This window comes from Ostrinia furnacalis, unplaced genomic scaffold (genome assembly GCF_004193835.3).
Source record: "Ostrinia furnacalis isolate ACB-3 unplaced genomic scaffold, ASM419383v2 OfSCF5394, whole genome shotgun sequence".
In the NCBI taxonomy this organism is placed as follows: Eukaryota; Metazoa; Arthropoda; class Insecta; order Lepidoptera; family Crambidae; genus Ostrinia; species Ostrinia furnacalis.
In genome coordinates, this window is record NW_021135633.1 from 84,485 (window position 1) to 110,274 (window position 25,790).

The 25,790-nt window shown below is 39.2% G+C and overlaps 1 protein-coding gene across 1 annotated transcript; it reads left to right on the top strand.

The window, feature by feature from the left end:
* The first annotated feature begins 5,984 nt into the window (after nt 1–5,984).
* On the top strand, nt 5,985–25,420 carry LOC114361023 (Down syndrome cell adhesion molecule-like protein Dscam2). Its single transcript, XM_028315929.1, has 29 exons — nt 5,985–6,075; nt 6,310–6,404; nt 6,991–7,082; nt 7,990–8,141; nt 8,523–8,613; nt 9,605–9,980; nt 10,134–10,269; nt 10,408–10,527; nt 10,845–11,021; nt 11,451–11,595; nt 11,897–12,045; nt 12,413–12,584; nt 13,639–13,778; nt 13,865–14,014; nt 14,321–14,488; nt 14,728–14,862; nt 15,097–15,249; nt 15,684–15,813; nt 16,260–16,423; nt 16,946–17,125; nt 17,519–17,719; nt 18,147–18,347; nt 19,011–19,171; nt 20,638–20,827; nt 21,631–21,748; nt 22,582–22,757; nt 23,263–23,376; nt 23,859–23,936; nt 24,314–25,420. The coding sequence occupies exons 1-29, from the start codon at nt 5,985–5,987 to the stop codon at nt 24,340–24,342; spliced, it is 4,284 nt and encodes a 1,427-aa protein (XP_028171730.1). The 3' UTR covers nt 24,343–25,420.
* Nucleotides 25,421–25,790: the final 370 nt, after the last annotated feature.

Below are 25,790 nucleotides of genomic sequence, written 5' to 3' on the forward strand. Positions count from 1 at the left end.
GAAGTTCTTCTGGGTCTTGACTTCTGTTTTGGGTATCTCGACGATATCCTGGTGTTTTCCAGCAGTCCAGAAATCCACCTGGTCCACCTGCGCCAGCTATTTGAACGCCTGAGAGAATACGGGATACTGGTTAACACTTCAAAGTGCAATCTAGGCCAGTCTGAAATAACGTTCCTCGGCTATCAAGTCTCTGCAGCAGGAACTAAGCCCCTGGAGACTAAAGTAGAAGCTATACAAAACTTCACAGCACCGAAGACCGTCAAGGAGCTTCAGCGTTTTCTCGGTATGCTAAACTTCTATCGACGCTTCATACCGAACGCCGCCAAGATCCAAGCACCTCTCACCAGTATTCTTACTGGACCTCGGATCAAAGGTTCACAGCCCATCACTCTGACACCAGAAATGCTGAAGTCGTTTGAGGACTGTAAGACTTCCTTATCGCAAGCCACACAGCTTATTCACCCAGACCCTTCTGCCGATCTTGCTATAGTCACGGACGCTTCTGACGTAGCTATTGGAGCCGTGCTACAGCAACTCAAGGATCAAGTCTGGCAACCCTTGGCTTTCTTCTCTCACAAACTGAGCGCTTCCCAGAAGAAATACAGCCCGTACGATCGAGAGTTACTTGCAGTATATGAAGCCATCAAGTACTTTCGACATATGGTTGAAGCCAGAACATTCACTGTGTTTACGGACCACAAGCCACTCACATTCGCATTCTCGCTTAACAGAGACAAGTGTTCGCCTAGACAATTCAGGTACCTCGACTTCATCGCGCAATTTACCACGGACATAAGGTTCATCCCTGGACGCGACAACATCGTCGCCGATGCCTTATCACGAATCGAAGAGGTAACTTGCGCCGTAGACTACGAGTGCCTTGCACGTTCTCAGGAGAGTGATCCAGAGCTACAAGAGCTCCTCAAGCACGGAACAGCCTTGAGACTGCAAAAAGTTGCCACTGAGGCGAGCAGCACGCCTGTCTATTGCGACACGTCTCTGCCTTCTCTTCGTCCGTACATCACACCCGAGTTCCGCAAGCAAGTTTTTGATGTGCTACACAACTTACATCACCCAGGAAGTTCAGCTACTGTGCGACTGGTGACACAAAGATTTGTTTGGCCAGGGATTCGCAAGGATTGTAGAGAGTGGTCTAGGCAATGCATAAAATGCCAGAAAAGTAAAGTTTCCCGTCACACTACCTCTCCTCTATCCTCTTTCCTTCCACCTTCCTCGAGGTTCTCTCACATACACCTCGACATCGTAGGGCCATTACCTTTGTCCTGTGATTACAGGTACTGCCTCACTGTCATAGACAGGTTTACTCGGTGGCCTGAAGCGTATCCGCTGAAGGACATCACCGCAGAGACCTGTGCTGCTGCCCTCGTGTCTGGCTGGATTGCCAGATTTGGTTGTCCTGAGCGGGTAACCACAGACCGTGGTCGCCAGTTCGAGAGCCACCTGTTCCAGGCTCTCACTTCTCTGGTCGGTGCGCGCCATCTCCACACCACAGCCTACCATCCAGCGGCCAACGGCATCGTTGAGCGCCTCCACCGCCAGCTCAAGGCGGCAATCATGTGCCACGCTCCAGCTTCACAGTGGACTGAAGCACTACCACTGGTTCTTCTAGGCATGCGTAGTGCCTGGAAGGAAGACCTCCAGTCGTCCCCTGCCGAACTGGTGTACGGCGAACCACTTCGCCTGCCCGGTCAGTTCCTGAGCCCCAGATACGACTACCAGACAGCTGACGTCACCCAGTACGCGACTCGACTTCGCGCGTGCATGGCGAAGCTTGCTCCTCGTCCTACCACCTGGCACTCCACTTCGGCCTTCTACATTCCACGCGATCTTCACACCTCTTCGCACGTCTTCGTTCGCCAAGATCGCATGAGAGGCGCCTTGGAGCCACCATACGCTGGCCCCTACAAGGTTGTCAACCGACAACCTAAATACTATACCTTGGAAGTCAACGCCAAGAATGTCAATGTCTCCATTGACAGGCTCAAGCCAGCGTATGAGTCGAAGGAAGTACAGAAGACAGCTCAACCAGCCGAAGAAAACGTTAAGCGGACTTCCAGCGGTCGAAGAGTCCGGCTGCCCGATTTTTATCGACCGTAGTCACGGTCTGCGGAGGGGAGTACTGTGGCGACTATCCGCCACAATCTTAACTTGGACCCCCGCCTTAGATTTCTGAGCAATCCGCTTCCGCTCATGAAATTGGGCCAGCTCCGATTGACCGAACAAACGTTCGGCGCATGCGCGCTGCCGCCGCGGTACGCCTGCGTCGCTCGCGCACCCGTGGAGACGTATGCTGCCGTCTCGCTTCAACGCCGCTCATCGTTCCCCGCTCACTCATAGCCGTTGAAGAGAATTGGAAAATCGATGACACACTCTGTCTTCCGCGATCGTTGTGCTAACATCATTTGAATAATTCTCTCGATATAATTGTATTTTAATTAATTATTTGTTACTTGTGCCGTTAAATACAATTCTTAATTCGTTAATAATATTCTTCATTCTACCGTGTTCGTTCTACTATCATTTTCTCGTCTGTACTACCTAAAAATAATCTTAGTGATTATTATAATCGGAATATAATTCCGAGGACAATATATGGTCGGTTATTGGCAAATAACCCCCCATAGGTTATAGCGGTAGATAATGGTAATATCTTTTCATTTCATTCATAAATTCAATCAATTCAACATTCTGACATTAATGATTTTTTAATGAATCATGGGCCAAATACAGTAATGATAACTCTACACAGTGTACCTACCTACTCAATCAAAATTGTTACCTATGTTTTACAAATAAGCCCGAGTTGCACTATCTCACTTTAACCGTAACTATAACCATAAATTTTTGTATGAAGTTTGACAGACTTGACGTTTGTCATAATTAAAGTAATATACTGCAACCCAGCCTAAATAGGTATTTCTTATTTTGCAAAATTGTGGATATAGCCAGCAGTTAGCGTCTATTCTTTGAAAAGGAAGTTAACGCAAGGCAGGAAGACCTCTCTCTCTCTTATCAAAGTTTCTCACTGAAAACAAGGGTGTTTACATAACAACTTGGTTGCTAAAACCGCTGGTTCTTAGCAATAATATTAAACAACACTCGAAAATGAACGAGCACCCCCCATCGCCTTAATTAATGTCTTACAACAGCCACAGCACAAATTATTCACTTATAAGTTTTCTCTTTTATCGTGTGGATTGTAAAAAAAATATGAACAAATCCTGGCATCTTAAAAAATTGAGCTCTTAGACATTACGAAGGCAAAACTGGAATTCATACAGAAACCGTAATTTTTATCGGATGTAGTAACTTAAAACCATATTTAAGGGTGATTGTAAATATATTTTTAATAAATTAACACGTTGAGTGCGAAACCAGGTCTATAGACCTTGTGTACGTCTCGCTTACCGTGCGGCTAAGAAAATTATAGTCTTCCTTGTCGTGCGAAAGGCATAACTTCAATTGGGTCCGGTGTAGGAAAGTGATGAAATCTATAATGTATTCTTAAAATAGAATCCAATGATGTACCTACCTTAATACCAGGTTTTTAGACCTGGTACCGCACGGAAGTAATAAAATGTCTTCACAATGCGAAACCAGGTCGAAGAACCTTGTACCCTGCGCACCTGGTACCGCACCCCACGCTAGCTTCGTGCAGCCAGTGTTGCCTCGCATTCGTAAGAAACGCACATGTCGACATGGCGTTAAGAGAAACAAACAAAATCAAAACTGCAAATTGATTATAATTTAATTTGCTACACGATTTATTGCTAATTTAAATATTTTTTCGTGACAAACATTTGAAATTGTAACTAAATGTTATTAAATAATATGTTTTCTTTAAATATAGCTTATTTAAGTATTTATGCACGTTTGTCTTATTTGTAAAATATTTAGACTAAATTATTAAAACATCTTTGTTTGTTACTTTTTTAAATTTTTATTAAAACTTAATTAAAACTATCGATATTTGTATTTCACATCCCTAGAATACCCACCAGACTTCCCTACTTCAGTGCGGCACAGGGTGCATAAGCCTTGTATTTTGAATATAGCTATAATTTTTATACTAAACAAGTTATTCACGAACGCCTTCAGGTGTATGTCAATAAATGCATTATTATTAATATTCAAAGAAAAAAAACACAATATCTATTAACATGAAGCCAAAAATAAAATTAATATATCTTAAATATTACAAGGTCTTTAAGNAATATATCTTAAATGTTACAAGCCTTGTGCCGCCACAATGTAAGTTTTAATACCAGGTTTACTGACCTTGTACCGAAGGAATGGAAAGTATTAGAAAGTTACTGCCGCAGCAAAGGTGTTAACATTGTACCTAGTAATTAATTGTGTGGAAATCTACTTTTATAATGAGATAAAAACTCATTCAAATTAATGACTTGGAAATGATTGCTTGCCTTTAGAGTCTAGAAGGACACTCCCCACTTTTTCTTAGTAATGTGAAAATTCTGATTTATCACTTAATGGATGTGATAGATACAGATACACAATTCCGTGGACAAAATGCATTTATATGGCTGTTCTCTTTATACTATATCTTGTCTTGTCTCAAAAAATCTACATCTCTATTTAGGTAAGACAAATGGTTGCACATACACAAGCTCTAAAATACACTTTATTACCGACACAAAAGCTTGAAATTCCTTTGTGCATATTGCGAGTTATAACACCTGAGCTTTCATTCAAAGTGCAAGAGAAAACGGACTTTAAGCTGTCGAGATAAGGAATACAATGGCGTGCAAATTATGGGGACCACAATAAGATAACATGCAGATGAAAGCAATGATACATTGCTGATAATGCAGGTTGAATTCGGGACCAAAATTATACTAACTCATTACTAGCGGCTGCCCGCGAGTTCGTACGCGTGGATCCCGTTTTACCCCCTTAGGGGTGGAGTTTCGTAAAATCCTTTCTTAACGGATGCCTACGTCATAACATCTACCTGCATGCCAAATTTCAGCCCGATCCGTCCAGTGGTTTGGGCTGTGCGTTGATGGATCACTATGTCAGTCAGTCAGTCAGTCACCTTTGAGTTATACATAATTATATATTTAGATAATAACTTAAACTATGTGCTAATATCACGCGGTCGCGGGAAGTACCTATATGAAAATCCTTGGGGGAGGCTTTTATTCAGTATTGGACGTCATTTGGCTGAAAAAAACATTACTGAACATAATATTACTAAATAAATTAATAGTTTGAAAACTAAAAACTTTTATCATAATATCTAAGATTAAACAGTTTTATAGCTAGGTAAAGTATACTGTCTAAAACATACACTTTTTATTGTAATCCTACTTAGACATGTCAAAATCTACGCAGACAAAGTTGCGGTCAGAAACTAGTCAGCAACAACCATTTAGCTGATTCGCGAAAAAGTAAACAAAAGAGACTCACCAGATTACTTTCCAAGTCGTCCTTCTTAAAGGAACTTTATTTTGTGAAAACTTTCGCGAACAAAAAGCCTATATCTCATCCGCAAGATAAACAGAAACAAGGTGTAACAAGGAAATATATGAAAAAACTTAGAGACACATAAACCTGTGTTTTGTTCACAACTTTGCGGGTGGATAGAGATTTTTCTTTCTATTACTTACTGTTATTGCAATCGAGACTTGGATTTGTTGCCTCAGCTGAGTTCAAGAGAGAACTGCTCCTGAATCATGTACCTACTAGGTACTGCTATATTTATATCAACAGGCAGACAGTGGTGACTGAGTTTGTTGCGGCGCTTCTTTTCATCACATGCCAAATGTTGGTCTAGAAGCACTGGTAGAGTAAAAAGATTATGAGACATGTAGTGTAGAGGCTCCTTAAAAGCAAAATATTTGACGATTTGTAAGTACTATTTAATAGTCTATACAAATAAAGAAATTTTGATTTTTACTTTAACTTCAAGATCTATTGCTTAAGGCAAGCGGACAGGGGGCATGGAGGCGCCCCTACCTTTATTGCACAGACCACCACCACCGTCGGACCTCCCGTCCTGGGGCCTTAGGGCAATCGCTGGGAGGGACTATGGTAGAAGGTTTTGGCCGGAATCCCACAGTTTCTTCCTACTTATGGAGAATGATGGAGTAGGTACCTGGGTCGTTTTAGTGAGTAATTGGGTATGCCTTGTCCTTCTGACTTGGTGAGCCCCACATAACCCATCCTGTCCCCGCAGGTTAGGTATGATAATATGCATTTTTTCCCCGACAAAAAAGAGATCTATTGCTTATTTGTCTGTTTGAATAAAACTGTGTTTTGTTACAGATTTTCATCACAAAAGACATAGAAGAAGCTTATCAGAAAACAGGGTCATCATCACACAGCATTTCACAGAGCGAACTGTTACGCCAGGGGGCGATGTAAGTTAAAAATAACTAATAATATGTTGTACGATTTAACCGTCACAAAATTCAGAGTTGAAAAAATCGACCTGTCTTGAACCCATGACTTTTCGGTTGCATGATGACTTGTTAAACCACTGTGCTATGGAGACATTTGTTAACCTTTTAAATTCTAAGGCTGAGTTGCACCACTTTACTTTAACGGTAACTATAGCCATAACCGGTGCTTTTTGTATGGAGTTTGACAGATTTTTGACGTTTGTTAAAGTCAAAAACCCAGCCTAAGGCTGGGTTACACCATCTTACTTTAACTTTAACAAACGTCAGCCTAAGTAATTTTTAAACTGTGAGCTAGCTTCATGCACGTAGCACACTTATCAACCCGGAAAGGGATCGTAACCGTATCAACTCGAGGCGGTCAATATTCTTTGTATGAAACTCCATACAGCAACGCACACGTATAACGTAAACGCGTCGCCTCGCGGTTGACAGCGCGCGAAAGGCGATGACAGTTCGCTAAAGGCGATACGGTGTTGATCCCTTTCCGAGTTGATAAGTCTGTCTTCACAAAACTAAACTTTAATTACATATTATTATGTTCCAGATCAGCATGCAGTGCGCAGCCACTGGTGACAGGCCACCGCAGTTTGTGTGGGAACGGGACGGCATCGTCATATCCAGCAATACTGAGCATAGGTTTTTATCTCCATTTTTAAAGGTCCTACATATTCTTTAAACAGTGATTAGTTAGTGCTTAAATGTTTCATATTCAAAAGATTGTTTGTTTTCTATTACATTGTACGATAAAAAATAACCCTCCTTCTGGCGCAGTCGGGCCTCCAAAAAGGTCTATGCTTTTCAAAAATGACCGAAAATAGAACCAAATAACTTTTAAGAGGAATCACTAATCATTATTTTCTGTTATTCATTAACGAAATAGATTTAGGGGACTCTACTATTCATTAAATACTTATCGATTTAAAATTACAAGAAAATTAATATTTAAGAGTTAAATCACAGACTTCCTACATTTCCAATTACAATGTCCTGGAGCTTTAATATTTAAAGGATACTTCAGAGATGATAGCTCCCACTTCCAAGAAATCTAGAAATTCGTTTTGAAGTATTAAACGGATACTTGGAACGGTATTTAATATGCATGCTGTAAGGAAGCCTCACGTAAATAACTGAGAAACTCTATTTAAGGCACCATTGAAAATAAGTACTTTTTTTAGGTTGTACAATCTTATATTAAGATTGTTTCGGCGACAGACTTAGGTAAAATAGTGGTAGCTATCCAGGCGGACTTAGAAAAAGCCCTACAACTAACTTACTAAGCAAGCAACAATTTTTCTTACAATGGGAATCGAATCCAGCTCCAGATCAATAATATGTTATAGTCAATTAAATCTTTTTACTGTAAATTGAGATGAGGTACGTTTGCCTCATAAAGGTAGCGGGATAGCACTGGATGCAGACCGCTACTAACCGGGCAATATACAATTCATTGGGGGAGGCCTATGTTCAACAGTAGACGTCCTGTGGCTGAAATGATGATGATAAACGTTTACCTTGGATTTTAAATGGTGTCAACTACTTCCAGATATGCCTTAGGCCAAGTGATGACGTCAGACAACGCGGTGGTCTCCCAACTGAACATCACGAGGGTGCGGGTGGAAGATGGGGGGTTGTACAGTTGCACAGCGAGGGAGGGGGAGCATGCTGCTGTACATGAGAACCGGCTGGATGTTTATGGTAAGATTAATTTATTAACCGACTTCGAAAAAAGAGGAGGTTCTATTTTCTATAAAGTTTTTTTAGAAAACAGGAGTACTTTTATCGTATTAGATTCAGGGGTGTCCAATAGTCCAATAGTAATGGTTTCGGTGTCAGACTGCTACGAATCCCTAGAATGCCCGTTTCATGGGAGTCTCCCAAGAATCGGTTGACCGCTGAACTATTATATTTGTGAACTCCTACTCCTTACACAAACATTAAATAAGTAACCTAATTTGGTCTTAACAGGAGAAGTTATCGTCTTAGAAGTGTTTAAGTCTTCTACTTATTAGGTTTTTCCTGTATAACGTGAAATCTAGGTATTTAAGGTGAAAATAAATATAAAGATGTTTGTTTCAGGTCCACCCTACATCAGATCTCTTCCCCCAATCAAAATACAAAGCGGAGAATCTGTTAACTTGAGATGCCCTTTTTATGGCTATCCCATCAGGTTAGTATCAACAAATTCAATTAAACTACTTATCCAACGAAATGACTGGCAATTCTCAACATATAGATTTACCGCGCAGTCGAAAAATTCTATTTTCAGTACCTCAATTTGCTAGATAACTTATAGTTAATAAATCCAAAAGTTATCTTTTTAATGACTGAAGTAATACTAACAAGAATTTTTCAGCAAATATCTTATCTTTTGACAACAGTAACTTACTTCTCTAACCAAGTCTTACGTTACTTTGCAAACATAAATCATAGTAAACTTCGTATGATGAAAAATAAGCTAACGTTACACTCTCCCATACAAAAGCTTAATAAAAACGTCGCTAAAAGCGTCTGTGGACCAAACTATGATGGATGTGGTGTCAGATTTGCAGTAAATAATCTCGCTATTAATCTTCACATCATGCTAGCTCACACCACAACATAGTTGATAACAGTAGCTTTATTATAAGAAACATAATATTCAGTCTGACAAAAAAAAGTTAACACAGTTTTACATACTTTCAACTACGGTTCAACAGGCGTGTAATTTTTTGCAGTAAGGGGGCTAATTTTTCACTAAAGTTCAGACACTTATACGTTGATAGCAAGCGAGCGAGTGAATCTCAAAAATCTCAGTGATGACACGGTTAATCCAAGGGCAAGCCTAAGCTGCAAACGTGCAGGCCGATAACATGTATTTACTATGTCACTGCGCTAGAATTGAATTTTATCATGCACATTATTTTAAAGTTCTTGATTATTTAAATTAACAAAGCGCAAAATTAAGTCTTGGATTAAATGTCCTCCAACACCCCGGATACTAAAAAGTTTCGCTTTACAAAAAGTACTAAAAATAGACTTTGTCGGCTTTCACGAACCAATCTACTCCCCAAGTCAATAATCTTGAAACAGGGAAACAAATAACAATTTACTTTCCAAGTGTCACACCGTATTCAAAATTACCGCACCATTCAAAACGCAGAACCTTGGAAATGTTTCAGTAAAATCGACTGGGAATACCAAGGCAAAACTTTGTCTACAAACACACTATTTCAACGTTACCGGCGATCTTTCAAATATAAAATCCGAAGAGACGCCCCCTTGGTGAACTTAAATGGAATTTTGACAATACCAGAGGTCAGTAAGGAGCAGAATGGGGCAATTTACACGTGTATAGTCACAAGCCCAAGTGGAGAAATGGCGAGGAGAGCATTCGAGGTGCAGGTGATAGAAGCGCCGGTGCTAGAAGATTTGCTGTTAGGAAACAATCTGCAGGAAGGACAGATTGTCAATATTTACTGTAATGTGCGCAGCGGTGATCTGCCGATACATTTTGAATGGCTGAAAGATGGGAAAAGGATACCGGGCAATTTGAAGGTAAGATATATCGTAATAATAATTTAATGCCAGAAAAAATTGAATAATTGTTGTGTTAAAGCTAGCAGATATTACCTAAAGACTTTAGCGAATGCCTTTCATACAATTTGACAATAATTCTCGTAGAAATATTGAAATTTTAATACTTTTCAGGTTGTAGAAAGAAGTTCAGAGTTATTCAGTGCCTTGGTCATCAAGAAAGTGTCTCTCGAACACTGCGGGACATACACCTGCGTTGCCTCCAACCACGTCGCTAAGGTCAACCGGTCTACTGAGCTTTACATCAAAGGTAAGTTCATTATAGCACTGAAATAGTAATACGATTTCCAGCCGTATTACAAAACAGTAAGATTTGGCTTCTTTCATTTATTGCACTTATTATTAACCTCCTCAACCTTTTCTACGTTCTAACTGTAATCTGTTTTAGTTGCACCAAAATGGCTGGAGGAACCAACGAACTCCTCTCTTCTTCTGGGCAGGAGAGGCGCTGTATCCTGCAGCGCCAGCGGCTACCCTCAACCACAAGTGCACTGGATGAAGAAGGATGGTATGAAAACTAAAGAGTCCCTTTGCAATTAAAGTGACTTACTTTTAATGACAATACTTTTACTTATCAAAGTTATGAAAGCTCAATGAACACAATCTGAAATAGGTAATATGGCAATACACTGCTTAAGTAATTTTTGAGAGCTCAAAGACACACCAATGTTGCTGCCAATAGTATTTACGCTTGAACTTTGAGATTTACTGATGTCTTGCTAAAAAAAATACAACAGAGAAACATTCAATCTAATCCTTGGTCTACTAACCCTATTGATGTTACAATAGAACGTACCATCTCTACAACTTTTCCCATATCCTCAGCGATCCTCGGAACCTGGCAACCAGTTCTGGAACTAGCTGGCGGAGGGATCCTCAGTCTCCCCAACGGGACCCTGGTCATAGAAGAAGTATCGCTCACAGACGAAGGCTTATACTCGTGCAATGTGGAGAATGGAGTCGGCCAACCGCTCAGCAAGACTGTATGGATGAGTGTGAATAGTAAGTCTGTAATTTTTACTTTTTCCTCACGGATTCCTCAGGTGCTGTTCGCGACCTTCCCTATATCGTCAATCTACCGACCGAGTGGTGGAATGTCTGCCTACACTACGGTTTTTCGGTTCGTGCTCACCCCTCGAGAACATTTCTACCTCAAAAACCATGCAGGTCTTTTATTTCTTGACTACTCATATAAAATCGTCCATGATTTTCTCATTTTCTGTCATATTGACCGTAAGAAGCTTTTATTCTAGCGTTTCTTCTTCTCAATCGTTAGACACTTGACCATGATTGTCATGAGTTATGTTTACTTGATTATCTGTTATAGATGCTATCTGTTTGTCGCCTTATGATATCTCCTCATCTTTTTCTGTTGATGGTCAACTCAGTGTACTCATGCAGAGTTAAATGCGTTTGTGTCGCTGTTTTCAGAGCCTGTCCACTTCGAGTCGTCATCGACTAACGTGACCTCACGCCTCGGCCATCCAGTCTCGCTCGAGTGTCGACCATTAGGAGATGACCCCATCAGAGTCACCTGGACTCACGATGGTAACCCTATGGATTATCAGAGTCAAAGGTCAGTGTTGTAAAAGATCTATTTTATTTATCTATCCTCATGAAATTGCTACTGAAATAATGTTATAACAAAATTGGTATTCTTCTTTAAAAGACCCTAGGATTATGATATATCACGGCCTTAGAATTACGGACTCTCATCATCCATATTAAAACACCCTTGGATCTAGAGGAGTAACTTATTACTAATCTGTGTTAAAGCACTTACATTGTCCTTGACGATGTACAGGGAATAAGGAAGAATATCGTTAAAATTCACTCCTCTTAGATGAAAAGTGTTTAAAGAATGACTTCTTTTTCAGAATAAAACTATCAGAATCAAAGACCTCTCTAGGGCTGGCAAGCACAGTCAACTTCCAGTACTCTGAGACAGGAGACGCAGGGTTGTACCAATGCAGAGCGAGCAATCCTTATGGGGCAGCTGTTTTCAATGTTCATCTGACTATATTGGGCACGTATCACCACGTAAAGATAACAATTTCACTATTTATCTACAACTCTAAAGTTGGTCATGATAGCACGCTAAAAGTAGATATTAAACTGCAGACTAACAAGATAAAATTCCGTTCTTTAATATTTAAATTCTTTGCACTTGAAATATTAAACACTTGCCGGTAGCGATAAGATAATTTTCAATCAGTTTTATTGTGAATTTATCTTGTTTTGAATCTCATGTTGAGTTTAGATAACTGCATCCGATTTAAAGTTCTCACGCATTAGTTAGATTTTTGCGAAGACTAAAAAACATGTTTCACGTAAACTAGGTCTAAGATAATGTTTGCTCAGGAAAAGTGAGTTTTAACATCAACCTTTTACAGAACCTCCCACACCTCCATCGGATCTCCGCATCGAGTCGGTCCGCTCCCGCTCCGCTACGGTCTCCTGGCGCGACACGCTCCGTGCGCACGCGCGCCACTACACACTTCAATACATCGTGACCCAGTACACGGATAGCGCCTGGGATCATGCTACCAGCCTTAATATCACCAGGTACTATTCGAAAATCAGTTTGAGGCATAAATAAAGATAGACAATCTACGTCGTGAGTGGATGATTATCATAGTCAAAAATATTTGCATGAATGATGATTTAGGCGAATTGTTAAAATGTATTCGACTCTAATCTATCAGAAGCCTTATAACCTATTATTTTAATAGTTACCATTTGAAAGCTGTATCAAATTATAGCCTGACCAGGAACATAAAAACCCTGGCATAGAGGCGCATCAATTGCATTTGATAGTGCAACACTGAGTACAGTCGTACCTGTGTTAAATTAATAGGCTAACTTTATGTATCAGGATTCAGGATTACGGGCTAATTTAATATTTTCATAAATTAACGAAAACATATTATTATAGGTAACCTGGTTTAAATAAATTAAATGAAACCATCAATCGAGCTAGTAGGATTTATTTTATTATTCATCAATAATCAAATTCAGAACTTGAATATTCAACTGCAATGTCTGCTCATGAACGCTTCAAACTCGGTACTTCTTTCCCAATTCCATAAAATTCAACACTTAGAAAGTGACAAAAAACTTTAAAATAGGTAGTTGAAACAAACCACAGCTAATTTTCATAGTGGACTGTACTATACGATAAACATGTCAGTCAATTTGACAACCTTTGTTGGAAACATTATTCAATGAAAATATTGTCCGAACCCTTGGTATTTCTCTTCGACAAATACTTTAACACATTGTGAACCACTTTTCTTTCACGACTATAAAAAGATTTTAGCAATTTCATTCACAAAATCAATTGCGCACATTTAAAATAAAGTTTGTTTACACTTTGACAGCAATAGACTGACATGCAAGGTGACATGTCAATGAAGTTTTTAGTTATTGTTGCCATTAAAAGAAATTAGTACCATTAGATTTCCGCAACATGGCGAGGGTTTTTATGTTCCTGGTCAGGCTATACTTTAAATCACTCGTCGTATTTAACTAAAGATTCTACTCGTTAATCATCATTATCAACTACAAAACATTGATCGAAACAATAACATCTCCGATTAACAGAGCACTTTTTTCTCAGAAAAGAATCCGACATTCGTCAGTCTCTAGAACTTCAAAATCTCAGACCAGCCACTGCTTACGGAGTCCGAGTGGCTACTGGAAACCAAGTTGGAACCAGCCTCTTTACTGCACCAATACACTTCACTACACACGAAGAAGGTAACTTCCCCTTATCCATAGTCTTTAGCTTGATGAACATACAAGTTTTTATTAACATTTCTTTTACTCTTTCTTTACATTTTTAGCACCATCATCACCGCCAATCAACGTCCAAGTAGAGCAGACAGAGAATCCTGGAGAACTGTACGTCTCATGGCTGCCACCATTGAAAGAGTCACATAATGGCGTGATTTTGGGGTATCATGTCAGAGCCATACCTCAGAATAGTGGGACAGGTCAGTTTCACAAAAAATACCCCTTTTCTTCTAAAGCTTTTGATTCAATAATTATATCATCAAAGTAAATAGACTGAAGAAAACTAAAAAAAAGATTCATTTAATTAATATTACGCTATCTATTTTATTGATAATAAATAATTTAAAACCACAAGATATCATAATTTAATACAACAAACTTAAATGCTTTATTTATTTGAAAAGTTTGTAACTTTTCTCTTGTAAGACATCTGATAGAAACCAGAAACCGTATCGTAATCATAAATTAAGGTGACATTTAGATTTTTTTAGCTATTGTTTTTTCAGATGATGCAGACACAAGAACTATAAAAGTATCGCAACAAGCTGGAAAACAAGAAGCATTATTAAGTGGACTTTACAAGAATACGCGATACGCCGTATCAGTATCAGCATTCACAAATGCTGGATCAGGACCATTTTCGTTGCCAATACCTCAAGATACTAGAGAAGGAGGTAAGATGGAAAAAACTGGCACTGACTATATACCTAGACACATGAATTATACTCACGTGATGAGGGTTCTGGAAATAATTTCTAGATGTAGATATAACATGTTACACTGCCGGAAACGCTCATAGAGCGAAAAAAACAGCTCATGCCGCATTGTATCTAAATGATAAATAAATAAATGATACATACACTTCGCGAACGTCGTCTTTCATCATCTGACTCTAATGTATTTTATGTTAAAGCACCGGAACATGCACCATCATCAGTGGAATGTACAGCGGTGTCATCAACGTCTCTGCGAGTTGGCTGGCAGCCGATCACGCAGTCAGGACAGGGCACCTCGCTTATTGGCTACTCCGTACTATTTGCTACTGAAGGTAATTCTCTAACGCACTAACTTCTGTTTCCTTTACTCTCTGTGTACCTACTTGCTGTAGATATAAGTAACATTTATTACACCCGGAAAACTTCAATGACAGGATGACATGTCAGTATCTGAAACTTTTAAAAATCTTGTGCAACGACCTTCAGTTAACTTTAAAACTGAATTGTTAACGCGCTCTTCTAAAAGGTAATTTAATTTATTACTGCATCTCTCGTCTTGTTCACAGATGGTACCTGGCAAAACCAAACGTCCTTACATACAGAATTCTACCTCCAAAGTCTGATGAAGTTCACCAATTACACTGTGAAGGTGGCTGGCTTCTCCAACTACGGAGCAGGGCCGTACTCCTATCCTATCGTTTGCGCTACGTTACAGGATGGTAAGAATAATAAAGCTACATAACTACGCATCGTGTGACACTTATGAGACCGCCCAAATGACGAATATACGGCAACAATGTGAATTTAACCTTAGTTAGGCCGCTTTTACACTTATAAGTTTTACTCACATAAGTAACTTAGGTACATACGAGTAAATTTAATCACTCTTTGTAAGTCGTTTTACATAATTTCTAACTACATGCGTATACAGCCGTATGATACTCAGTACGTAAAATGAAAGTAACTTAAAAGTGTTAAGGCGGGGTTAGATGATGTCTGATGCATAAATGCTAAAATTTACTACATTAACGCTCATTATTATAGTATTTATCATTTTCCTCAAAGCAAATACATTTTAATAATGATACGAGCAACATTAATTAATTAAAATGATAATTTAAATAATATGAATACATTTTCCTTCTACATTCAGTGCCCGGGCCCCCTTCAGACATAAAGGTGCTGGTGCTGTCTTCAACGTCGCTGCTCGCAAGCTGGAAGAAGCCTGATCATCCGAATGGAGAACTGCTTTATTACACTGTTTATGTCAAACCAACTTCTAGGTAAGCAATCACATTTACATATGGTTCACTCAGTAGCTTACAGTTTTATATTTTCGCTACAGTTAGGGGGTTATGAAAGTCAATAAAACATTTTATCCCCCATGTAATCACAAAATACAAAAATAATGCCTAGCTTTTTTGACAATATATGTTGGTGGCATTTGTGGAATTAATTTATGATCTAACATAAAGCTTTGATGCAGTAATTGGCTGTTCCTTTACAAAACAAAACACTACAAACATTATAGACACTACTCATATTATTCAAAAGCATTATAAAGATTCTACAAAAAGTAGCGAGAATACTGGAAACCATACATGACTTTGGGTGTACCCCAGGGTAACATCCTCGGACCAGTCTTATTCCTTATCGACATTAGTAACAACTGACACACAACTTTTCTCAAATATACTTGTATTTAACGGTCCACCCACCTCCAATACAGCAATGGTCCGCCACAGACGCACCGGGCCGAAGCAGAGGGTCGAACTACGGCCGAACTGAAGGGACTTACCACCGGCCGGACTTACGAGGTGTGGGCCACTGCCAGCACGAGAGCTGGGGAAGGAATGGCCACGAGAAGAGTGTCCCATACGCCTACTCATAGAGGTAACTAATTAGCAAGTTAGTATACAGTTTTTGTCACAAATTCAATAAGGCACGAGAAATGGGTGTATTTCTCGAAAGAATGGGGAAAAGAGCATATCATTCACAAAACTAAACATAAGACGACAAATTGGTGGAGGCATTTCTAATCACAAATCATAACCATTGTAATAGTTATTTTCACATTCGTCTATTGAAAAACTAAAAATTAAGTATAGGGATTAATTTAAAAAGTTACTCTTTCCAGACCAATCACTAGACACAAGTTTCATCTCAATCTCCAACCTTTCGGTTAAAATTAACAAGTAGTCTCAACTTGTAGTAAATAGTAACCTAACTGAAACACATTACAAAATCATTACTATGAGGTCTCACAGTGCGCGTGGATGCACAGGGTCCCAAAAACTTATTCATAGACAATACTTGAGCGGCGGAGAGACACACGAACCAATCACAGAGTTGCTGCTTCACATAAGCAAGCATCGTTTGTGAATACGGTTGTAAATATACGTGTGTCTTTCCCAGTGGTGGCCGGCGTAGCGTCTCTCGGAGGGACCATATCAGTAGGAGTGGGTAGTTCCCTGCTGCTAGTCTGCCAGTGCGTGGGGATACCTCCGCCTAGGACGGTGTGGTACCACAAGCAGAACATCATCACGCATCATCCCAGGTTCACGAGGAATCATGATGATAGCTTACTTATCAATAGTAAGTATTTTATTATCCTAGTTCATAGAATATTTGGCTTTTTGACTTTTGAATGATGCAATGACTATTTAGGATTAGCTTTTATTCAAAATCAATTTTAAGTAATTACTATCTCTATAGAAATGATACGGCATAGACAATAGAATGTAGAGTCATGTGATGTTCACATGCTTTTTTTATAGATTTTTTCAAACTTCACAACAACTCCTCTAAATGTTTTTTTAGAGGTGTGAAGTACTATTTTTCTTGTTGTGGCATATTCAAATGACCATGTTTCAAGTCTCAACCTAAAAGTTAATACCCCAGAGGTTTCTAAATCCAAATTCAAATACAGTCACACGACGATTCTACTTCTTCGATTTCAGTTCATCAATGTAGCGATTAACCTTCCAGATATAGACCAATCCTTGAGCGGCAACTACACCTGCCTAGCCAAGAACTTGTACGGGTCAGATGCTGTGGAGTACATTGTCGTAGTCCTGCCCTTGCCTGAAGCACCCATCCTTCGGGCGACCCCTTACAAAGACTCCATACTGGTGGAATGGGAACAGCCGTTTTATTCTGTCAATAATAAGAGTGTGGGGCAGAAGATTAGTAAGTATTCCATTCTTGAGACCTACAATATTTAGTTTAGACCGCTCAAAAACCTCTATCTAGTTGCTAAAGAGTTAGACTCATTTAGTCTGAAAGGCCTAGATTCAATTCCAAATTGGGAGAGTGAGTCTAGTTTACTTCAATACCCTATCTCCAAAAAGTTCATTACGCAAAAAATGCTCCTTTTCCGAGATAAAAGCAACATAATTTTTTTGATGTTCCCGACGTCTGAAGTTTCTAAATAAGGATCAAATTCCTGTGACACATTTTATAGCAATCTCTTCACTCCGAGAATATCAATCATGGTCATCATAATATTTCTCCTAATAAATAAATAACGTAATTATTTTAATACTTTTTAGTGGATGAAGGCGGCTAAGATTTTGTAGCCTATATGTTTTTTTAAACGCAGTTTTTTTTCCCACAGCTTATAGTCTAACCTGGAAGGAATCCAACGGTCCCTGGCAGGAGGCCTGGCCAGCCAACAAGCTGCCCAACCTGTCTGGGGTCCAGAAGCATGCTCTAACAGGTCTGAAGTGCGGCACCAAGTACTCCTTGAGGATCACCGCCACGAACAAAGTGGGGACGTCGCAGCCAGCGTATCTGGACGTCAGTACTTTGGGAGGAGGTAATGATTTTGACAATTTGTTATAGGTAGTTATTTGTTACGGAGAAAAAACACTTCAACCGAATTGAGAACCTCCTCCTTTTGTTGAAGTCGGTTAAAAGAAGTTCTCTCTATTATAAGTTACTCGTATGTCATATTTTTGAGCATAAAAACTAGTACCAAAATAGATGGACCTGAAAATATACTGGAGGCGAAAGATTCTAGGAGGAACCCATCACAATCAAATAAGCGACATGAAATCGCATGACGTATTTTTATGCTATTGGTAACACGCATGTGAAAAAATTACCAGAGGGCCTAGTGTGAGTTGTCATCAAACGCACTCACTAGTGAGCGCGTTTATAAAATGTATGAAAATTTTAGTTTTTGAACGTTTCCCGCTAGGGGCGCTATACAATCCGTCATACATTTAATGTCATTTTTTGACGCGTTCACTAGTGAGCGCGTTTGATGTAAACTCACACTAGGCCCTCAGATCGAGATCCAAGTGTATATGAATATTATAGCTAGATGGTTTTCATCTGGGTCTAACTAAATAAATCCACCATGAAATACTTTCTCCCACAGATTCAGGACAGAAAAAGTCATCAATTTAATCCATGCAAATGGGCTTTTACAAAGCGCTTTTGCTGCTTCTTTAAAATAGATTTAACTTTCGCCCAGGCCCAATCCCCCCGACCAGTAACGAGTGGCTGTGGAGCAACAGCAGTCATATCCAAGTCCAGCTGGCCGGCTGGGACGACGGCGGCTGCGAGCTTATCTCCTGGGAGGCCGAGTACCGCCCCCTTGGGACCAGGGGGTGGATACGGGCACATAACACTTTGGTAACGAGTTTTTTTTTATATACAGGGTGGAAACGATAAGTGATCTCACTTGATTATTTCTAAACTATACCAGATATCGAAAAACTGGTTACTGATCCTGAAAGTGCTTCACGAGCTCTTTCAAATGGTACCAATAACAGGTTACAGAATAAACGGGATCTATCCGAAAAGTCAATGTTTCCAGCTTCCATACTAAATGTATGCCAACCACTCAATATTAGAAGTGTAATTTTTTAAAAACTTAAAATAAACTCGTCAATTGCATTCTTATTTAAAATTATTTATGGAAAACATTAGTTTTAGGCTTTATTTGCTATAATATTATCAAGAGATGAGTACCATATTTGTGATAGTACTAAATGTATGGAAGATGGAAACATTGTTTTTTTAGATAGATCCAGTTTATTGTGGAACTTAATATTAATACTATTGGATAGAGCTCGTGAAGCACTTTTAGGGTCAGTAACCAGTTTTACGATATCTTTTGTAGTTTTTAATATTATGAGGCTGTACCAAATGTATGGAAGCCGGAAACATTAAATTTTCGGCTAGATACAATTTATTCTTTAACCTATTATTTGTACCGTTTGATAGAGCTCATGAAGCACTTTCAGTATCAGTAACTAGTTTTTTAACATCTTGTATAGTTTATAAATAATCGAGTGAGATCACTTATCGTTTCCACCCTGTATAGATCGCTTCATCCACGAAGATGCGCCCCACCATTCTTCTGCTAATGTTTGAGTGTTATCGGTACACGCTAAATTATCCATGAGTGCACACGCACACTACAATATGACGCTCGGATTGCTCGGATTAAACTCCCCGCACCCCGCGCGACCGAGACCAAAAATTGGTGGGGCGCGTCTTCGTGGATGAAACGATCTTTAGTTTCGTTCGTTCGTTTCATCCAAATGACGGCCACTGCTGGACAAAAGGCCTTCCCAAGGATTTTCACAACAACCGTTCCTGCGCTTCCCGCATCTATTAGTTTAGTTTCATTGAGATCGAATCTACTAATTCGTTTACGGATCTCCTCATTTCTGGAGATCCATAAACGAATTAGTCGCTGACATAGTCCTGGATTAGCAAGTTGAACTAGCAATGGGCACACATAATACGCAGCACTGACAGCTGATGGGACTTGTCCCGACTTGACTTGACGACTACGTGGCCTCCATTCCAGAACCTTGGTTCTGGAATGGAGGCCACGTAGTCGTCAAACGTAGCGTGAGACATCCATCCACATGGTGGACAGAACACCCTATACCGGTTGCAGGAAGGCGCATGATGGTCGACCAACCGGCCAATTAGGAAATAATGATGATGAACTGATTATGTAGAGTTTATTATCAATCTGGATCTCTAATCATGGTCAGTTTTAGTACATTTAAGTCTTTTAAAAATGTATGGTACCTTAATGGAGGAAACCTACAAGCTTGAATGTTACATGACATTTTTTCCAGGCTTACACCAACCTGCCTTCCTGGGGTCTCCCAAGCCTCTACCAGTCCAAGAGCCCGTCATACAGGACCGGGTCCTTCGCCATCGGAGACCTGGCGTCTGGGACCTGGTACCAGGTCCGGATCACCTCTGTGAACGAGGCTGGAAGTGTTACTACTACGTATAGTTACGCCACGAAGAATGAGGATGGGAGTGAGTTGGAATTCTTTTTATTGATAGACATTGCTCTTCGTTCGTTCAGTTAAGTCAAGTGACGTCCACTGCTGGACAATTGGACATAGGCCCCTAAGGATTTGTACGACGACCGGTCGCTACCCGTCTGCCAGATCGTCTCTTACGCCCGTATTCACAAACGATGCTTAAGTAAAGCAGCAAATCGAACGCACATTGTTGAATAAATAAATAAATATCCTTGGACATTTAACACTGCGCCGCTAGCCCCAAACTAAGCAAAGGTTGTACTATGGGTACTAGACAACGGATATAAACATACTTAAAATACTTTTTTTTTGTAAATACATACTTAATATACATAGAAAACACCCAGACCCGTCACAGAAATCAAAATTCATCATTTCAATTTCTGCCCGGCCGGGAATCGAACCCGGGACCTCTCGGCATAGTAGTCAGTTCTGAACCACTACACCAAACGGCCGAATAGAGTTCGTGAGTGACCCTGTGCGTCCACGCCCACTGTGAGACCTCATGTAATGTTTGTGAATACTGGGGTTACAATCGCCTTAGTACTTTTCCATGAGGCCTCCGTGGTGCAGTGCTCTCAGTGACTTACTCTTTCGAATACAATTTTGTAGAGAACGATTCCCTATGTGCGATGTCGAGATCGCGAGATTATAAATTTTTACGTTGCTTTGCCTGCGTGGCATTAGGAATAATGATTTTGACTACTGGTGAAACAATTTTTGAGTTCAGTAAGTTCCAGAGTATCTCTCACATTATTAACTTACAATCATTACCCCTGTAAATTCATTTTTCAGGTGAGATCGGGCCTCCGTCTGAACTCTTCGACCTGAACATGCTAGTCATCATCTGCAGCTCCATCCTGCTCACGATATGCCTGCTGAGCTGTATCTACATCCTCGTCAAAAGACAAAGGTAATTATTTAAGTAATTAGATATTCATTTATTTATGCATGATCTTCAAGATCCAGGGACATTGGAAGGGTCACAGGAGTTATCCACTGGAAAACGTAAGCCTCTACTTTCGTCCTTAAATGTATAGGCCCATGGACTGTCTAAAAATTTGCCCTCCCCTGGGCCAAAGTACCTTCTCCTAGGCCAGGAGTAGGGTACGCCCATGGTGCTATGTCATATTATGCCAGAAACAATCTGAAAGTTTATCAGGAATCGATGAAACTTACCCTAAAGTAATGATGTCGTAACCAACGACGCGTGTCGTCGCGAGCACCAGTCGCGCTATTATTGAAATAGCTGCCATTGCCAGCGTCACGTCGTCTTTAAGAAATATATAGAAAGCTGCGCCCCGATTGCGCTAAACATTTTCAACTGCTCCGCGACTGGACGACGAACGAACTTCAGTTGTTTTGACAAATCCGTATCGTGTTGACAGAAAGTTCGGAATTTTAATGGAAAGTGCATAAATGCGTGGTTTTGTCTTTGTTTCTGCGCGTGAACTTTACCGCGATACTTGCACTTCAGCTGGAATGAAATTGGAGTGTGACTGGAGTGTAGACTGGAGATGAAACGCGACTGAATTGGAAACATTACAAATTAGCGCATTCGGGGCCCAAATGTCATGGCAACAACTCATTTGCTGCTACTGCGTATAGTCGACTTCGAAACTGTACCTTTAGAGTAGGTACTATTGATCTCCAAATATAATAGACCTTTGGCTTAATTGTTTATTTTTTAATTGTGTATAATGCTTTATCTCATGTTGATAGCCCAATAAAATAAATATTTCCCAGAAGCGGCAACCTCACCGAGTACCGCGACTCTATAACGGTGGACAACAAGTCTGAGAGCGGCAACTTAACAGCCAACACGTCGCACACCAACCTGGCCAACGCCAAGGAGACGGCTCTCAACGCACAGAACAGAATATACAGCGCGCCGCTGCATTTGAGAAACAATAGCAAGCATGGTGAGAAAATATCTTATACAAACACAAAATAAAATGAAATAAAAAAACTATTTATGCTAACTGGTCCCACATCAACTATAACCATAGCGTTAAATATGACTTTTCAGTTCTTTGTAGTTTATTCTTCAGTTTGGTCACCTTCTAAGGTGGTCACTTTCTATTACAAAACAACGTTAAAAACCCGATTTGATCTGAGATTGCTTGAAATTGATTCAAGTTTCTTTCTTTATGTAATACCAAATACGTCCTTTGCCAGGTGCCTCTACTACAGGAGCACGACTCTCTTAATTGTTTACAGAACGCAAGTAAAGGATTAACCTACACTCCCACATTGATAGAAATTAACGAAAAAGCGGGCTTGAATTCCACCACCACCGGAGAAAAAAAAGAACCTTTTCAAAGCAATGAAGTTAAAGTAAAATTAAATGATTAAACTAACGTATGAAAGAGAACCCCTGCTAAGTTATGCATGTACGTATTTACCTAGTTATATCTATTTTTTCAGAACTGTACGAAATAAGTCCATACGCTCAATTCGCGGTTGGCTTCCGCACCTTTGGGCATGTGGAAAACCAGGACATGCCCAGTCGACACAACAAGCACGCGAGATATGATACAGGTAATGATTAAATACATCATTTTATTCAGTACATTTCCTCCATCATCATCATCGTCATCGTCATCATTATCAGTCATTTAGTCTCCACTACTCCTGGAGTGGCTCCTAATTTACCAGAGGCTAATGGAGGAATTGACATTTACTCCCCACCCTGGCCAGACGGATTAGGGAGGCCTGATGTTCGCGTTTTCTCACTTAGTCGCCTCTTATGACATACATGGAAAGAGTCGGGGTGGGGGGTCCTATACTACTTACACTACAAGAATCACACGAATTTTATTCGGCCGATAGTTGGATCGGCTTTCAATTTGTGTGAGGAATCGGCCGATAACAAATTGGTGTATTATGAGAACTTCCATACAATGACATGTTCATTTGATTAACAGCCCGTCCCATAATAATATATCAGCCGACCTAAAGTCTGTAGTCTGTGGGATCTCCCGATGTTAATTAATAACTACAATAAATACCTACCTTTACAGAAACCAGTTTTCAAGTGTGTTCCGAGTCGGAGGACAGTGATAGTATCTCTAAGTCTACATTGAAGAGTGTTCCAAGAAGTAAGTAAGGGGTTCCATACCAAATAGAACTCTTTTATTAATCTCCGTCGATTTTTCTGTTTGTATACGGGCTTTATCAAAATCTGTATAATAAAAAGCATATTTTGTAATTAACTGATTCATCAATATACAGCTCCAACCCCTTGAACGAATTGCGCTGAAAGTCACCTAGTTGTTATGTTGCAGGCGCCCGGATTTTTTTAAATTCATCCCATAAGGGGAAGAAACCGAGGTCCAAATTTTATATAATATAATTAAGTTATATGTATAAGTACTTACTCTAATACATGTTACCGATAAACATCTCGATGATTTTAAAGTGCTTGAATATGAATTAGCCGAATTGTGTTTAAAATTTGTTTTATTTTTCTTTCCAGAAGTCTGCAGAACCCCCCACCATAGGTAACTAGGCAAAGAAGTCTTGGATTTTTAAAGTCCAAGAGTCAACTTAATTCAAATGAGCATTAGGATCAAGTTTATTTGAAGTTTATAAAAGTTTAACCCCTTCGTTTTGATTTGAGAACTTTATAAATTGTTTATGCCTTTAGAACCTGTTATTTTGTATTTTAGAATCTTTAGATAGGACTGTATATAAAATGTATATAATTCTTAACTAGTTCACGGCTGGGCTTTACATTTAATAGTTTTTACGCTTATAAGTACTCACTGCCCTTTGGTGCTTTTTTTTTTACAAAATTCGAATGTATTTTTGAATCGTTTATTTTGAGTACAACTTTTACTGGTCAAGTACTTCATTGCTAATATTTTAATGCCTATTTAAAAGATAGAATACTGTAAGAATACTGAAACTTTACCCAGCCAATGTGTCATTGTAAATATCATAAATGCACAGGATGTTTGAATAATAAATAGCTGTATCCTGTGAGACAACTTTCGCAAAGATAAAGATTTACGATTTCTACCAGCATAAAATTCCATGTTTACATTATTTATGAAAATATCTACAGCTGTCTGGTAGCTTTGTATAGTCTATGAATAAATGACGCTATATCCAAATTGGGCAACATTTTTCACGGAAATCGTCAAATTATTTTCTCCCAAGATATTGCAATAGTTAAAACAAACACCCTGTAAAATCCGTCAAGAAATAATTCTATAATTATTTCAACTTCAACGTAATAATGATTATTATTGTAACACTCATAAGAGTTATCATAGAATGCGTTAAAAACCCGACTTTTTTCATGGTTAAAATTTAAAGACATTATTTCTTGACGTATATTTCGAACTTTGCCTAGTCAAACTCATTATTGTGTAAAACATTAGTAATAATAACTAATTGTATGAGAAATATTTTGTAAGTTCGTGAAAAGAAAATGATAAAAAATATCTACAAGAAGACTGATTATTCATCTTAATGATTGTTGTTTGATTTCTATACAATTTTGATCTAGGATTAATATAAATGTTAGATAAATTATGAGGTCTTTTATTTCAACTCTTTGGCGAATAAATTTTAACCTTATTACGTTGTGCGAGGGTATAAAATGCCCCATAACTAGGTAATTGTACTAAATGAATAATTATGAGTAAATCCTAAATTCCCCTGTGCCCTGGGTTTTTGCAACTTTAACGCTACAAAAATCCAAATAAAAGCTAAACAATTTAAGGAGAATTATGGAATGGGAAATTTTACAGCACCTACACTATATTTTCATATTAATATGCGAGAAATGAAAAAATAACAGTTTTCAAATTTAAAATCAGAACCAATCAGAACTTTATTTTTCGTTATCACTTTCCAGATTTTTTACATGCTTCAATACAAAATTACACGATCGTTGTTTCCAAGTAATAATCTAAAATATGTATTTGTATAACACTGATTTTCCT